Below are 16,378 nucleotides of genomic sequence, written 5' to 3' on the forward strand. Positions count from 1 at the left end.
TATCATCAGTGCCACAAATGGGAGTGGAGCTTGCTGATTGTTTGCAGGCTTGCCCTGTTGGTGTTTGTGGGAATGGTCTTGATCATTCCTTGATTAGGCAGCTGCTTACTCTTCTCTTGCTTGTCTGAATTCGTAGTTCCTTGATTGGGGTATTGTTTACTGCTTGACCGCTGGTCTAGTATTAATCTTGGTGTTAATCTCTGGGTATTGACTGCTGGTGAAGAGATGACAGGGCAAGATGCCAGTATATAAAAAGAGAGCAAGCCCCACTCCCTTCTGCAACTGATGATGTTACCCAGTTGGGTAATAAAACGTCTGCAAGAAAACAACCAAGCTCAGAATCCACCAAGGGCCCCATAATCCTCCTCCTCCCACTCCTTCGTCATCCTCCACTCTGCAAACTCCACTACCTTCTAGCACTCATGTTACCTAGTTTGGTAATGAAATGTCTATAGGAAAGCCACCAAGCTCAGAAAGCACCACGGACCCTTTGGTCCTCTTCCTCCTCCCTCCCTCCACCTCTTCTAGCACTGTTGATGTTACTTAGTTGGGCCATGAAACGCTTGCAGGAAACCCACTAAGCTCAGAGAACACCATGGAACCCCCTCAATGACAATCTTAAGTAGAGGACTGCCTATAGATAAAACCATTGAATGAAAGAAACGGAGACCTTAAGTCACGGGTGTCAAACTCGATTTCATTGAGGGCTGCATCAAGGGTTGAGTTTGACTTCGGCGGTGGGGGGCATGGCCAGTGAAGGACAGGGACAGTAATGCCTCTGCCTGTGAAAACAGAGCTCACGGGCCAGTCCTTCGTTGTTTCCAAGTCGGCCCCGCAGGCCAATCTCTAAGCACCCGGCAGGCCGGATTTATCCCGCAGGCCTTGAGTTTGACACCCCTGCCCTAAGATGACGTATCTCTCTCTCTCTCTCCCCGCCAGACTTTTCCTTGGATTACTACAACCCAAGACTAGTTGTAAGCCCAAGGGCGAGCAAAGAACCCTGAAACCGTGAGGACACAATGGCTTACGTGTAATAATCGGATCAAAATCCCTTGTTTCTGTGGCAACGTCGGAAGCACAAACTTGCCCAACTTGGATGAGCAGGGACATGATGTCTTCGTACAGGGGAGGAAAGGCTTGGCAGAAGGAGACCAGGCAGGGCAGGGTAGGCATAAAAAACGTGTAACGCTTGGCCTCCGTCAGAACTGCGGAGACAAGAGGAAGAGCTTGAAATAACAGCAGTGAATTGCAGAGACAATGTGACTCACGACCATTATGGTATACGACCAGTTTTGGTGGCTCAGCAAGGCAACCGTTAAGTGAATTTACAATCTTTTCTGCCACGGAGGAGTAAAAATAACATTTCAAAGGAAAGAAACACAGTTCAAATTCAAAGAGCCGATAACGAAGCAAAAACCAAAAACAAACCACATTGAATAAAGTTCCACAACAGACCAGGACAGATAATTGCCAACTTCAGGAAGATAACCAAGTTGGAAGAACGCCAACCAAGATAAACCTTCTTTAGGAATAAAACACTAATTTGTCTCCAGCGTCTGTTAGCACGCAGGTCCAACCTTTTATGCAGATCTCACACCTGCAACCCATGAAGAGGATCATGGCCCTCTCCTCCCAAGTAGACCACGTTTTACCCTGATCCTCTCCTCCCTGCGTGCCTGAGGATGGAGAGGGGATGGGCCTGGGTCCTCCTCTGACTGCAAGGCATTCGATTAAGTAGACCACAACCTACTTCTTAGCGGGCTAGAAAAAAGTGGAATAGATAGCACCACCATTCGATGGACTCGCAACTGGCTGGCAAACCGTACTCAATGAGTAGTCCTTAATGGGTCTAAGTCTACATGGAGGGAAGTAAGCAGTGGGGTGCCACAAGGTTCCCTCTTAGGCCCAGTACTCTTCAATATCTTCATTAACGACTTAGATGAGGGAATAGAAGGGGAACTTACCAAATTTGCAGATGATACTAAGCTGGCAGGAATAGATAACACCCAAGAAGATAGGCTCAAGATCCAGATGGATCTTGACAGACTAGAACACTGGGCCATATCTAATAAAATGAAATTCAATATAGAGAAAAGTAAAGTCCTACACTTAGGCAAGAAAAACCAAAAGGACACATATAGACTGAGTGAAACCAGGCTCTATAGCAGTAACTGTGAGAGGGATCTTGGAGTTTTAGTGGACAACCAGCTAAATAGGAGCCAGCCGTGTGCAGCAGCAGCCAAAAAAGCTAATGCAATCCTAAATTGTGTTAACAGATACAGTCAAGATCAAAGGAAGTACTAATACCACTCTATAAAGCCTTAGTAAGACCACACCTAGAGTACAGCATCCAGTTTTGGTCACCACATTATAAAAAAGATGTTGAGACTCTAGAAATAGTACAGAGAAGAGCAACCAGGATGATTAGGGAACTGGAGGCTAAAACATACAACGAACGGTTGCAGGAACTGGGCTTGGCTAGTCTAGTAAAGAGAAGGACCAAGGGAGACAGGATAGCAGTCTTCTAATATTTGAGGGGCTGCCACAGAGAGGAGGAAGGGGTCAAGCTATTTTGTAAAGCTCCTAAAGGCCAGTCAAGGAATAATGGATGGAAACTGAACAAGGAGAGATTTAACCTAGAAATAAGGAGAAACTTTCTGACAGTGAGAACAATCAACCAATGGAAGAGAAGATGCCCTCAGAAGTTGTGGGAGCGCCATCAGCTGAGACTTTCAAGATTGGACTGCCATTTGTCAGAAATGGTGTAGGGTTTCCCACTTGGGCGGGGGGTTGGACTGGATGACCCACAAGGTCCCTTCCAACTCTGATTATTTGCTCAGCCAGCCTCTGCCCTTTGCCAGCCTCCTCCACCACCTCTGGAGCCACCCTTCCACTCCCTGTTGGCTGTTCCTCCTCTTCCTCAGTCAGTCTCCACCAGGGGCATGACGGTCACTCACTCACCAGGAAGAGTGAAATGGGTGCTGGTGTTCTCCCCACTACAAGTAGAGATTTGGTTCCAGAAATGGAATCCTAGAGACAGAAGGTCCCCTTTGACTTTCCAGCACTAACTAGGTTCCAGGGCTAGATTTTCTGGGGCTAACCTGGCTTACCTGTCAGCAGGGTCCCCATGACATTGATAGCCAAACGTGCCACGCTGAGAGACTTGGGTAGCGCGTACTGAATGCACAAGTAAGAAAGCAACTGGATAGCAAATATCTGGAAAGGGAGAAGCAAAACCAGAAAAGCAATCAAGAAAGATCTTTAAGGCAGCTGCATCAAACTCAAGGCCAACCAGCCGGTCCCAGCACGCGGGGTGCTTAGATCTGGCCTGGAAATATCAAAGGGTGGCCCCACGCAGCCCATTTTCAGCCTCCGTGGCCTCCTGCAGCGCTTTCTTCTCCACAACCTCCACGTTTTTGGCCAGCAGTGCTGCAGGAGGCCGTGGAGGCTGAAAATCGGCGGGGGGGGAGAGCCTCTCATGGCCCCCTTGTGGCTCATTTTGGCCGGCAAAGTGCTGCAGGAGGTTCCTGTCTCCCCACCCACCCACCGGCCGGTCTGCAGACAAGAATTACAATTGCTGATCGGGCCAGTGGTAGAATTAAACCAGTTCGCACCACTTCAGCCGAGCTTGTTGTTAAATTGCTGGCTGGGACATGAGCCTTTGCAGGAAGCAACTTTGTTCATACTCGTCAATTTGAAACCTGAAGCTCCGTGTTGAATTGGTGCTCCGTTTGGCCTTATACAACTAATTGGCAATTTAGGCGTTGGCAGCATTTCCAGGGAGATAAAGGTGGGTGCTTATCAGCCTTATCCCAAAGGCAGACTTCTGTGGGACTATTTACAAACTGTTTGAGACTCATTACAGGCTGTGAATGACTATAATTCACAGCCATTGAAATAAAATAAAAGGTTTTGGAGACTAACATGTGTTTGTTAACGTCTCAGGAAGCCTTGGTTAGAACACTTAAATTTCGGGTTCAATTGTGGTTGTAAAGTAAGGATTATGTATACAAGCAATCCTCGATTTATACTTGAAAAATACCTATAGATCTGGGGCTCTATTGCAAGAGGCCAATAGATTTGGGGAGCTCCATATTCCTGGGGGAAGGTGCTTCACAGAACAGGTGCCGGGACCAAAAAGAACCACTAGGGAACATTGCTTCACCGAGGGGGGCCCAATCCTCCAGATTGGGTCGAAACCAATAAAACCCCTGATCTAAGCCACAGACCCACACATAAGGGGAGGAGAAGAGGGGAGGGGAGGCAGCCGTGTGAGCCAGTACCTGTTTCTCCAGTTCAGGCTGAGCAATCAGTTCGGGGATGAAGTCCAGGCAGATATGCATAGAGGGGATGCCAGCCACGGTTAGCGGGAGCAGCTCACAAGGGTAGCCCTGTTTGGAGAGAAAGGGAAGGGAAAAAAAGTGGCCCGTTCGAGAAATCTGGCTTAAGCCCTGCCTGTTTCAAGCAAAACCAAAGAAGAGCAGTTCAGGGTTGACATGAGGGGTCCTGGGTGCTCTCTGAACTTGGTTGTTTTCTTGCAGATGTTCTATGACCCTAACTAGGTAACATCATCACTGCTAGTAAGGAGTGCTGTTCAGTGGTGGGTTTCAAAATAGTTTACTTCTGGCTTGGTGGGCGTGGCCAAACGTGCACTTTGCGCAGGCGCAGAGGCTTTCTGTCATGGCCCTGTTGGAATCTGATTCTGAGGGGGAGGTCGAGCAGTTGACAGGGAGTGGGAGTGTGGCTCTGGTGGCTGTGGAAAAAACTGGGGAAGGGCACAGTCCGGCTGGGCATTCACAGGAAGACCCAGGGCTACCCCCTCTGCATCCTAGGGCACACAGGGAAAAACGGAAAAGGGAACAACGTGGCTTATGGGGCAGAAAAGGGCCCTGATTCCCTCCATTAGCTGCAGCTGAGAAAACAGGATTTAAAAAGAGCATTTGCGCACAGCACCTTGCTGGAAGCAAAGCCTGCATTATTTTTGTTTGTTAAGTCTTATCTGGGTTCTGGCGTCCTCCCAACTGTGTCTGTTATGTTATCTTTTGACGTCTGCAATCCCTTACCCTGCCCTGTCTCGTTAATTGCTGCAGCGTGGTTTGTGTTGGTTTTTTATTTATAATCTATATGTACTTTGGGTTCGGATGGAATTTCTTCCCTTTAGAAACTGTTCTCGGGAGAGTTTTTTTCTCCAGCCGAGGAAAACTGGACATTGGGGGCCAAGTTGGGGGTATTAAAGGGACTTTATCTACTTTTGTGACTTTATTGCTTTTGCGCCACGCCCCTTTGGGTCATCGCACTTTCCAACTCACCTCCTGCAATCCTGCGCTCTCCCTGTCGCTTCAGCAGCTGATGCGCGGCAATCTGCTGTGCCGCGCAAAGCAGCTGTGCTTCAAAGGCAAGGAATAAAGGTCAGTATGGGAGCCTGGGCGGGCAGGTGGGCCCCAACAGCAGCTCCAGCAGCTCCTCAGAGAGAACTGGTTTGGTCTGCGCCAATCTTCGGCACTACCGCTATGCCAGAACCGGGTCGAACTAGTAGAATGTTTGCTGTTTGCTGTTAGTTTATATTTCGGCGTCTTTAATAACTTCTATAGACAGTTGCACAAGGACAATCAAGCAGCCCAAAAGAATAAAAAAAAAAAAAACTCCAGCATCTCTCCACCAGCAGTCAGCACCCAGATCAGCCTAGTGTCAGGGCTCCAGTAGTTCCCTCCATTTAAATCATGAGTCTCTAGCCGGATATTCAAAGCTTAAAGAAGATTTGTTAGGAGTAAACATGTCCGGTGCTGCCTGGCTGTAGCCGACTCTGAGACACATCATTCATTGTCATCCTTAACGTTGGTTTCCCCGCACCCTCTGGGTGTATCATAATTCATATTCTCCAATGGGACACCTCCATAGCCAAGAGCAGTGGTGGGATTCAAATATTTTTAACACCGGTTCGGTGGGTGTGGCTTGGTGGGCGCACTTTGCGGGCATGCACACACTATGCACGCGTGCGCATGGGTGCAGAGGCTTTGTGCAGGCACAGAGGCATTCTAACTCACCTCCTGCAAGCCTGCTTGAACCCGGTCGCTTTAGCAGCTGCCACGCGGCACTCTTCTTTGCCGCGTAAAACAGCTGCGCTTCAAATTCAGAGGATACAGGTGAGTATGGGAGCCCGGGCAGGTGGGAGGGCCCAACAGCAAAGGAACGGAGAGAACCGGTTCGGCCTCTGCTGCTCATCACTGCTACCGGCTCGGCAGAACCGGGCCAAACCGGTAGAATACCACCACTGGCCAAGAGCCGTCAATCATACTCTCGTTAGAATTTTGCTTGGCAGAAACTTCAGTCACCTAGAACAGCGGTCGCCCACCGGTGGGCCTCAAGAAAATTTTGGTGGGCCGCAGAGAAATGTCACCCCCCCAAAGCAATTAATCCAGGCTGCGCAGAAACACAAGGCTGCACCACCCACGTGGCCCGCGGGAGCCCTCCCCACCCACTCACTCCTTACCCGGCAAACTTGCCTAAGTTGCTATTTTTCCTTTTTCCGTCCATCAGCTGTTCGGCTGTGCCGGGAGATTTAGATTAGCTAGGAAGCAGGAAATGGTTGGATTTCTTGCTTTCTAGCTAGTCTTTAGATTTTCGGCTCTGCTTTCCTTAGGACCAAAGGTTCTATTATTCAGTGCAGACTCACGGCAAGCAAATTTTACGTGACAGACTGAGCTAGCCGCTGGCAGATAGATAGGTCACTGAATGATTCTGTGAGCAACTCAATCTACCTGCCTACTTTGCCTGGTTTTGGGTAAAAGTTGCTCTTTTTTATGAAAAAAAAATCAATATTTATATAAATATTTATAATATTTACATATAAGCCATGCCCAGCCAGTCACATGACCACCAAGCCACAACCACAAATTAGGCCACACCCACAGGACCAGTTAGTGGTCCTTGGAATTTAAAATTATGAGTATGGTGGTCCCTGAGGTCCAAAAGGTTGGTGACCCCTGGCCTAGAGACCATCCAGGAAAACATTTATGGAATGTAATTTTGGTTTTGCAAGTTGCTACGCTACTCCCCGCTCCCTTTCTGCTGGCAACTCTAAAAAGACCATAGAAATATTTTATGAGTTGACACCTCGATCAGGGGTGTCAAATTAGCGGCCCATGGGCCGGACGCGTCACGCACAGGCCACTCCCATCTGAGCTCCGCAAAGGGGAAAAAATGTCACGGGAAAGCACTATGAGGCCACAAATTTGACACCTGTGGCATAGATGAACTCCAAGGTTAACCTCAGACCAAACAATGACGTAAACAACACCCCAGTGAAGAAACTGCCGAACAGGTGGTCCTCGAGCTACGACCATAAAACGGGTTGGTCATTAGGGCCGTAAAGACACACAAACACACACGCAGACCCATTGAAAGCTATTGATGGTCCAGCATGGCACGAGCAGCCAAGGGGTGCAAAGGGGCAGCCGAAAACACAAACACACCTGGAAGTGAACCAGCTTAGCGATGTTGGGGTCGGCGATGAACATCTGGTGCACCAGACAGCAAACCAGGCACTGGACTTCTCTCAAGTTGCAGAGGAGGCTGTCTCCTACTTCCTCCCCGTCTCCTCCTTCCTTTTCCTCCTCCTCTTCCTCTTTGACCGGCTTGTTTGGAGGACTCCGTGCGGCACTTCCCGGGTGGTTCTTTAGCAGTCTGGTAGGCCTCCTGCCTGGAGGGCTTTCTTCTTCCAAAGGCAAGCAAATCTCCAGAAGGATCTGCACCGCGGCACTATCCTGCAGGAAGGAAAGTCAAGAGCAACCAAGCAAGTGGAGACCAGGGCAACTAAGATGTCAACATCCAGTTTGAGAATCCAAATAAAACTCTCCAGGTTCCTTCCGTTTCAGAATATCTTACTGTTTACTGAATACACTGCATGGTAATGTTGTACTAACCAATTAACTAACTCACTGACAAAACTAAATCTGGGGTTCCCAGATGCCAATTCAAAGAATTAAACATCAATTTCCCCAGCCAAATCCCCAACTTCTCACATAGTCCAGGTGTTCACTTTGCTATGGGAACCGTCTGCTTCAACTCCACACCCTGTTACGATGACCTTGAAAAGGTTTCAGGCTCTCACCATCTTCAGAGGAATCGTGGAGGTTTCATTCCTCCAGCTAACCCGCTCTAAAGCAACACCTCCCCGACAATTACTCTAATGAAATAAAGAGGCACATAGCTGCCAAAGTTTCAGGCTTGACACTAGGATTCAAAGAAACCAGGAGCTCGTGAATTCTAGTCCTTCTTTAGGCATCAAAGCAAGCTGGGTGACTTGGATCGATCGCCAGAAGATGAGTTCTAGTTCTGTCTTAGGCATTAAAATTGACTGGGTGACTCTCTCTCTCTCTCTCTCTCTCTCTCTAATTCTGTCTCACTTATTCACACACTCTCTCTCTCTCTCTCACTCACTGTCACACTCAAACGCTTTCTTTCTAACTCTGTCTCACTCATTTACTCTGTCTCTCACTGTCACTCTCTTTCTCTAACTTTCTCTCTAACTCTGTCTCACACACTCACTGTCTGTCTCACTCATTCACTCACTCTCTGTCACCCTCTCTCTCTTCCTCTCTAACTCTGTCTCACTCACTCTCTCTCTGTTACTCTCTCTCACTCTAACTCTTTCTCTCTGTCTCACTCATTCACTCTGTTTGTCTGTCTCTCTCACAAACGCTTTCTTTCTAAATCTGTCTCACTCATTCACTGTCTCTGTCTCTGTCACTCTCTCTCTTTCTAATTCTGTCTCACTCACTCACTCTGTCTCTCTCACTGTCACTCTCTCTCTCTCTCTTTCTCTCTAACTCTGTCTCACACGCTCACTGTCTAACTGTCTCACTCATTCACTCACTCTGTCACCCTCTCTCTCTTCCTCTCTAACTCTGTCTCACTCACTCTCTCTCTGTTACTCTCTCTCACTCTAACTCTTTCTCTCTGTCTCACTCATTCACTCTGTTTGTCTGTCTCTCTCACAAACACTTTCTTTCTAACTCTGTCTCACTCATTCACTGTCTCTGTCACTCTCTCTCTTTCTAATTCTGTCTCACTCACTCACTCTGTCTCTCTCACTGTCACTCTCTCTCTCTAACTCTTTCTCTCTAATTCTGTCTCACTCTCTCACTGTCACTCTCTAACTTTCTCTCTAACTCTGTCTCACTTACTCACTCTCTGTCTCTCTCACTGTCACTCTCTCTCTCCCTCACTCTCTCACTCTCACTCTTTCTCTCTCTGTCTGTCTCTCTTTCTCTCCACCCAACTCATTGAGTTCCTCTTGTGGGGAACATAGGAAAGGAAAGATATTAAGTATATTTTCCGTCTTCAGTTACTTATAAAGTAATAAAGGTGGGATAAAATGAAGGCTCTTTGGTGCTCTCTGAGCTTGGTTGTTTTCAATACCCAAACTAGAGAACATCTTGAAAGCTCATATTGAGGCCGAACGATTCTCAACCAGCCTGCCCAGCAGCTAAGCTGTTGAAAAACTGGTCCTTTCAACAGCTGGATGTTTGTAAGATTACCTGGGCTGCTAGCAGGGCGTTTTTCAGTTCTTCCCGCGTCACTTCGGGGCCTTCCAGACCCGTTATGTTGTTTTGCAAAGGCTTCACATCCTGATCGGCCGTTTCTTTGAGGTGGGCGCTCAAGTAGGCTTTTGAAGCTAGCAGGTAGCCATTCAGCATATGCAAGGTGATATCCATCAGAGGTGGACACCTGAGGAGACACAAACAGGGGAAAGAAATAGAAGGCAAGGAGGAGGAGAAGAGAATAGAAGTGTACATGCAGTCCTCATTTAGCAACCTGTTCTGATCCGGCTCCCCAAACACGACAAATCCTCTGTATTTAAATCAATTATTCCTTTATTAGGACTGCCAGCAGCCCCGGCAAAAAACCTCACACTGCAGGCTAACGAGTCCGTCCGGCAGGGAGACAAATAGTTGTCTGCCACATCTATTCACCTCCGCCCCCTGCCTTTTATCCCCAGAGCTAGGGTGGGGCTTCAATAGCAACAGTAGCTTTTCCATCCCAAGGGCCGGCCCATAGATTTCCACTGCTCTCCTCTCCTCTGCCTTCTGTCCCAAGGACTGGCCCATAGATTTCCACTGCTCTCCTCTCCTCTGCCTTCTGTCCCAAGGACCGGCCCATAGATTTCCACTGCTCTCCTCTCCTCTGCCTTCTGTCCCAAGGACCGGCCCATAGATTTCCACTGCTCTCCTCTCCTCTGCCTTCTGTGCATCTGCAGGTCAGGCACTGGACCCAGCTGTTCCTCCTCTTCCTCATCAGCCACCTGCAGACCTGGAGGGCTGTTGACTCTCCATCTGAGGGCTGACGGGCGGCCCAGGCTCCATTCCCTCTTCCCCCTCAGAGCTCTCAGGTTGCCTTGGTGCTGGGCTCTGACTCTCATGCCTCTTTCTCCTCCTCTGATTCGGCTGCTGGAGGGGCCAGCAGCCAACAGGCCACAACACAACCATTCCAAGTTTTAAAAAGTGACTTATGACCAGTTTTCCCACTTATGACCCTAACAGCATCCCCATGTTCACGTGATCAAAATTCAGAGGCTTACCTATTTATGACAGCTACAATGTCCTGGGGTCACGTGATTCCCCTTTTATGACCTTCTGACGAGCAAAATCTATGGGCGAGTCAGATTCACTTAACAACCCTGTCGCTAACTTCACACAACTGCAAATGATACACTTAACCATGGCAACCAGAGAGATCGTATAAAATGAGGCAAAACGCGCTAAACTATTTTGGCTTGGCAAGAGAAATGTTGGGCTCAATTGCTCAGTCGCAGGTCGAGGACTAACCATACCACCTGGACACAACACAATTTTTGAAATGTCGTGCCTGCATATTTGTGGTTGATTGCGCCCTGTGTGAGAACTCAAGGTCACCTGGTTGCGGTTGAAGAAATAAGGGAGGAGGGGAAAACAGCCTTACCTGTGAACCCTCGAATCACACCTTAACACAATCAGGGGGTCAATGAGAAGGTCCTTCTGGGTGTACTTCTGCTGTCTGACCGTTTTGCCGGACGGCTGCAGGGCATTCACTGTCATTACCCACAACCTGGAGGACAAAAAAACCGCTGTAAATATAAGAATTTCCAGAACTGCCAAGCTAAATCAGGGCAAGGCCCAGGTTAGAGCACATGTCTCTCTTCCACTGGCCAGCCAGGTGTAATAGGCAGAAGGAATCACCTGGAGGAACTGTCAGCTGTAAAGAATCAGGACTACCTGGTTTGTTATTGCCACCTATATACAGGCAGTCCTAGACTTGCAACAGTCCATTTATGGACCGTTTGAAGTTACAACGGCACTGAAAGGAGTGTCAGGGTTCCAGAAATTGCCCTAATGAAATCGTGATTCTCGAGCCAAACTTCAAAAAACTCCAAAGGATTCATTAGAGGCGACATACTGGCACTGCCCTGTATGAAGTCAACTCTGGCATACGTCATTTACAGTCCCCTGTGACCCTGTTTCCCCCCTGGTTGTCTCATAAACCAGATTCTCCAATTGAACACGTTCACAGACTGGGCGTCATCATTCACACTCTAAAATTGAATATATTCATGGGAAAAAGCTCTGGTATTTTAGTTACAGTCTTTTAAAGAGAAGAGTTGGAATGTACTTTTGCTTCCAAACTGCTGCACTGATCTTCCAGATTTTTTTCCCCCCCACCCCACCCCCTTTTTATGGCAACTACTAAAACAGGCATAGCAATGTTTTATGAGTTGACAGAGTGTCTTAGGGCTGTTTTTCACACTTACGACCGTTGCAGCATCCCCATGGTTTTGTGATCAAAATTAAGATGCTTGGGAACTGATTCACATTTATGACGGTTGCAGTAACCTGGGATTGCGTGATCCCCTTTTGCGACCTTCTGACAAGCAGACTTCATGAGGAAGCCAGATTCGTTTAACAACTGTGCTACTAATTTAACAGCTGCAGTGATTCACTTAAAAACGGTGATGAGAAAGGTCACAACACGGAGTAAAAGTCACTTAACCAATGTCTCTCTAAGCAACAAAAGTTCTGGGCTCAATTGTGGTTGTCAGTCGAGGACTACCTATATACAGGAATGTGGCTTGCCCTTTCAGATTAATACCAGGCCAACAATCAAGAAGTAAACAATTTGCCAAATAAGAAGTCACCAACTCAAGGCAAACAAGCTACCATTAAACAACACCCTAATCTGCCCCAGGAATTGCGGATACAGTTCTACTTAAAACCATAATTGAGCCCAAAATTTTTTGTACGTACACTTGTTGGTATGTACATGTTGTTTGTATGTTCAGTGATTATATCAACTTGTTGTTTTGTATGTACGCTGATAGCTTATGCACCAGAAACAAATTCCTTGTGTATCCAATCACATTTGGCCAATAACTAATTTAAATTCCGAATTCAAATTCTGAATTCCAAATTCAAATTCTGAATTCCGAATTCAAATTCTGAATTCCGAATTCAAATTCTGAATTCCAAATTCAAATTCTGAATTCCAAATTCAAATTCTGAATTCCAAATTCCAAATTCCAAATTCCAAATTCAAATTCTAATCCTATGGGCCACCAAAAACACTCCCAACCAACACTGACAGGCCAAGCCTGTATATATAAAATCAGAGTTGGAAGGGACCTTGTAGGTCATCTAGTCCAACCCGCTGCCCAAGTGGGAGCCCCTACACCATTTCTGACCAACGTATACAAATACATATATATTCTGACATATAAATACGGAGCAAGTCCCACTCCCTTCGAGCACTGATGACATTATCTAGCTGGGTCATGAAATGTCTGCAAGAAAATCACCAAAAACTCAGAGAGCCCCAAGGACCCCCTCATTTCAACCCTGAGCTACAAATATTCCATTCTGTCAGCAACAGCACTCCACTGCGAAGGTCGCTACCTTCCTAACCCTTCCAGGCAGAGCAGCTCCAGACTACTCACCTGCGTGGCATCACCATGTTCAACGCCATCCAAATCCTGTTGACCGTTTGAAGGATTCGCCGGGGGACTCCAGGATGGAACAGTTGGTGCATGTTAGATGTCAGCACCTCGGCGTAAGGGATTAATTCGGCAGCCGAGAGAAGCGTTAAGTGCTCCAAAATCTGCAGGACCTGAGTGTGATTCCCTTGCAGCGTTGAGAAAGCTAAAAAAAAAAGACATTGAAAAAAAAACTCCGTTTGATTTTTGACTACCTCAAAGGACTGACACCTCCACTGAGATGCCTCATGTTAATTTCTGGCATGTTATACTGGGAAAATTAGTACAGGAAATCCTCTACTTACCACCACTCATTTAGTGACTGTTCGAAGCGACAAGACACTGAAAATAGTGGTTTAGCAATAGCACTTATTATATACCGCTTTACAATGCTTTATAGCCCTTTCTAAGTGGTTTATGTCAGAGTATATTCATGAACTGGAATAGGGCACGGTAACAAGGTCAACCAATGAACAGGCAAAGCAACTAAGTCAGCCAATGAGGACTGTTTGGAAAATGAAACTAGAAACTAGAAGTATAGTGGCTCTGTATTAAGCTCTGCAACTCTGAAAGCTGTGTTAAGCTCAGAGTCTGTCTATTGAAAATGAACTGCCAAATTGCAAGCGGCCTGCAGGCAGCAAAAATAGCCTGCAGTATTGTATTCTAACCACTGCACCATTGCAGCTCATTGATCCCAATTGATTTATGACTGTTTTTCACATTTATGACCGTCGCAGCATCCCCATGGTGACATGATTAAAATTCAGAGGCTTGGCAACCGGCATGTATTTGCGACGGTTGTGGTGTCCTGGGGTCATGTGATTCCCCTTTTGCGATCCTCTGACCACAACTGAGCTAAAATTTCTGTTGCTAAGCAAACAGAAACAAATTGTTGGAAGTGTAACTGCGTCCAGGGAAGATACTTTCACATGAGGTGGACATGTCCATATGCCCAGAAGTTTTGGAAAAATATTAAAAATTGGATTTTAAATATAACTGAACAAGATGCAAAACTTGAACCTGAAACCTTTTTGTTGGGTATGATAGATTCAAAAATAGAAAAAAAATATCAATATTTAATCTTGCACATTATAATGGCAGAGAGAGGGAGAGAGAGAGACAGAGAGAGAGAAAGAGAGAGAGGGAGGGAGAGAGAGAGAGAGACAGAGAGAGAAAGAGAGGGAGGGAGCTTGGGCCATCAGCCCTCAGATGGAGAGTCAACAGCTCCCAGGCCTGGAGGTGGCTAATGAGGAAGAAGAGGAACACCTGGGTCCAGTGCCTGATGGACGGATGCACAGAAAGAGGAGAGGAGAGCAGTGGAAATCCATGGGCCGGTCCTTGGGATGGAAGAACTACCGCTGCTTAACAAAGCCCCACCCTAGCTCTGGGGTTAAAAGACAGGGGGCGGAGATAAATAGATGTGGCGGACAACTATTCATCTTCCAGCTGGACAGACAGGTGGCGAGAGAGAAACTTTTTGCTGGGGCTCTTGTCGCTCCCAATAAAGGAATGTTTGAGTTAATTTCAGAGGGTTTATTGTGTTTGGGGAGCTGGGTCAGAACAACTTTGCTTGTCCGGAGGTCACAAAAGGTGATCACGATTCCTGGACTCGGCAACCGGCATAAGTACATGCCAGTTGCCAAATGTCTGAATTTTGATCACGTGACCGGGGGGGATGTTGCAACAGTCATTATAAAGTGTGAAAGCCGGTCAGAAGGCACTTTTTTTCCGTGCTCTTAGTGTGGTCCCTAAATGAATGGTTGTTAAGTACAGGACTACCTGCAATCTGTAGTCCCCTGGCCCTATTTCTTTCATATTTTCTCCGTAAGACAATGTTACGGCAGTGCCACGGGTAGGACCAAAATCACCCAGGGTTACTTCTAAGGAGACCCACCTTCCTGCAGTTGCTCTGGGGAGTGTTTCTTGGCAGCGTTGGTCAGGAGCATCTTGCGCAGCAAAACGTCGGTGCCCGTGATGTGTTCCTCACAGATCCAGTCGTCCACGATGCAAAGGTGGGGATAGTTGGTTGCCAGGAGGCGCAGCAGGGCAGAATGCAAACCTGGGGAGGGAAGAGCAGAGAGAGAAACCGGGGCCACTTTCTAGCCTGGTGCCTTAAACCAGGGGTCTCCAACCTTGAGAACTTTCAAGACTTTGTGGACTTCAACTTCCAGAATTCCTCAGTCAGCAAAGCTGGATGGTGGGGAATGGAAGAACTCTGGTAGTTGAAGTTCACAAAGTCTTAAAAGTTGCCAAGGTTGGAGACCCCTGCCTTAAACTGGCTCTCCAACCATTTACATTCTAAATTCTAACAAGGACAGTGAAAGCTATTTTCCTCTGCCCGGGTTTCACCTTGTAAACGAATCAAATGCTTTTGAGATTTGGGGCATTTGCATTGAACTGCCGGTGTTTTTCACATTGTTTTAGCCTTCCAGCAAATATACGCCATCAGTGGGTGAGCGCATTTTGTCCATCCGTACACACCATTGTCTCTTCTAAGTGAAGGCAAATGTTGGGCTCTGAGTTCACTCAGTTCACTCAGAGCCCGTCAGCTCCGAATATGCCTTGCAGCATCAGCTGGACATGTCACCTTATCTTTGTTGCTGCCGGATCTGTATTTTTGCTTGTGTGCTGACGGATGGCTTTGGAATGACTCAGCAGAGCTGAGGATGGATTCCGCAACAACTCCGGAGCTGCAGGATGGATTCTGAAACAACTGCGGGGCTGCAGGATGGATTCTGAAACAACTGCAGGGCTGCTGGAACTGGCTCTTTTCACGTATTGATGTGGTGCATATTGTTAAAGGGGGTTGGGGCATATATAGGTGGTAATTAAGACTTAGGTTAAAACATGGTGAAGGTGGCACCAGGTGGGGATCAGTTACTGAGGGTCGGAATAGGGTAGGGATGTAGACATGTTATAGGGTTAATAACATGTAGGGATAATGGGTTAGGCGTGGCCAGAATTAGAACTGCGTATAGGTGTGGGTGTGGTGGGGTGTGTCTCATGATAACGGTAATAAAAAGAAAGGCAGCAAACTCAAACCCAACTCTAACCTTGCCTGGCTTTTAGCCTTTCTTGTCAGAGAAGAGTATTTGTTGTTTGCTGAGCTAATGAATAAACCACCATTGCACTACAAAGGAGCTGGAGTTTGTATTCATTTCAGGACAAATCTTCAGTACTCAAGGACTGGCTGAGAACCAATAGATATGTCCCAGGATAATGACGCAAGATCGAATTTGGGTCGCTCACCGGGACCACAGGTTTAGTCTTCTGAGCTTTTGGATTCGTGATGGAGCCCATCCTAGGGAATTTCTCTCTACTGAAATACATGTTTTGGGCTCTTCTGTGAGTTGTGATTATGGGGTGACTTCCTATTGG

General features: G+C 47.1%; 1 protein-coding gene across 1 annotated transcript in view; it reads right to left on the reverse strand.

The window, feature by feature from the left end:
* INTS2 (integrator complex subunit 2) overlaps window positions 1–16,378 on the reverse strand; it is a 40,045-nt gene that overhangs the window by 1,531 nt on the left and 22,136 nt on the right. Inside the window, exons 17-24 of the mRNA XM_087925087.1 lie at window positions 14,895–15,059; window positions 12,965–13,166; window positions 10,960–11,085; window positions 9,540–9,729; window positions 7,473–7,763; window positions 4,284–4,391; window positions 3,111–3,216; window positions 1,029–1,205 (exon numbers count right to left, since the gene is read on the reverse strand). Coding sequence (XP_087781213.1) covers window positions 1,029–1,205; window positions 3,111–3,216; window positions 4,284–4,391; window positions 7,473–7,763; window positions 9,540–9,729; window positions 10,960–11,085; window positions 12,965–13,166; window positions 14,895–15,059 — 1,365 coding nt within the window. The remainder of the gene's footprint in view (window positions 1–1,028; window positions 1,206–3,110; window positions 3,217–4,283; window positions 4,392–7,472; window positions 7,764–9,539; window positions 9,730–10,959; window positions 11,086–12,964; window positions 13,167–14,894; window positions 15,060–16,378) is intronic.

The sequence above is a fragment of the Pseudonaja textilis genome, chromosome 1 (genome assembly GCF_049901715.1).
Source record: "Pseudonaja textilis isolate UNSWEBS1 chromosome 1, rPseTex1.2, whole genome shotgun sequence".
Lineage (NCBI taxonomy): Eukaryota > Metazoa > Chordata > Lepidosauria > Squamata > Elapidae > Pseudonaja > Pseudonaja textilis.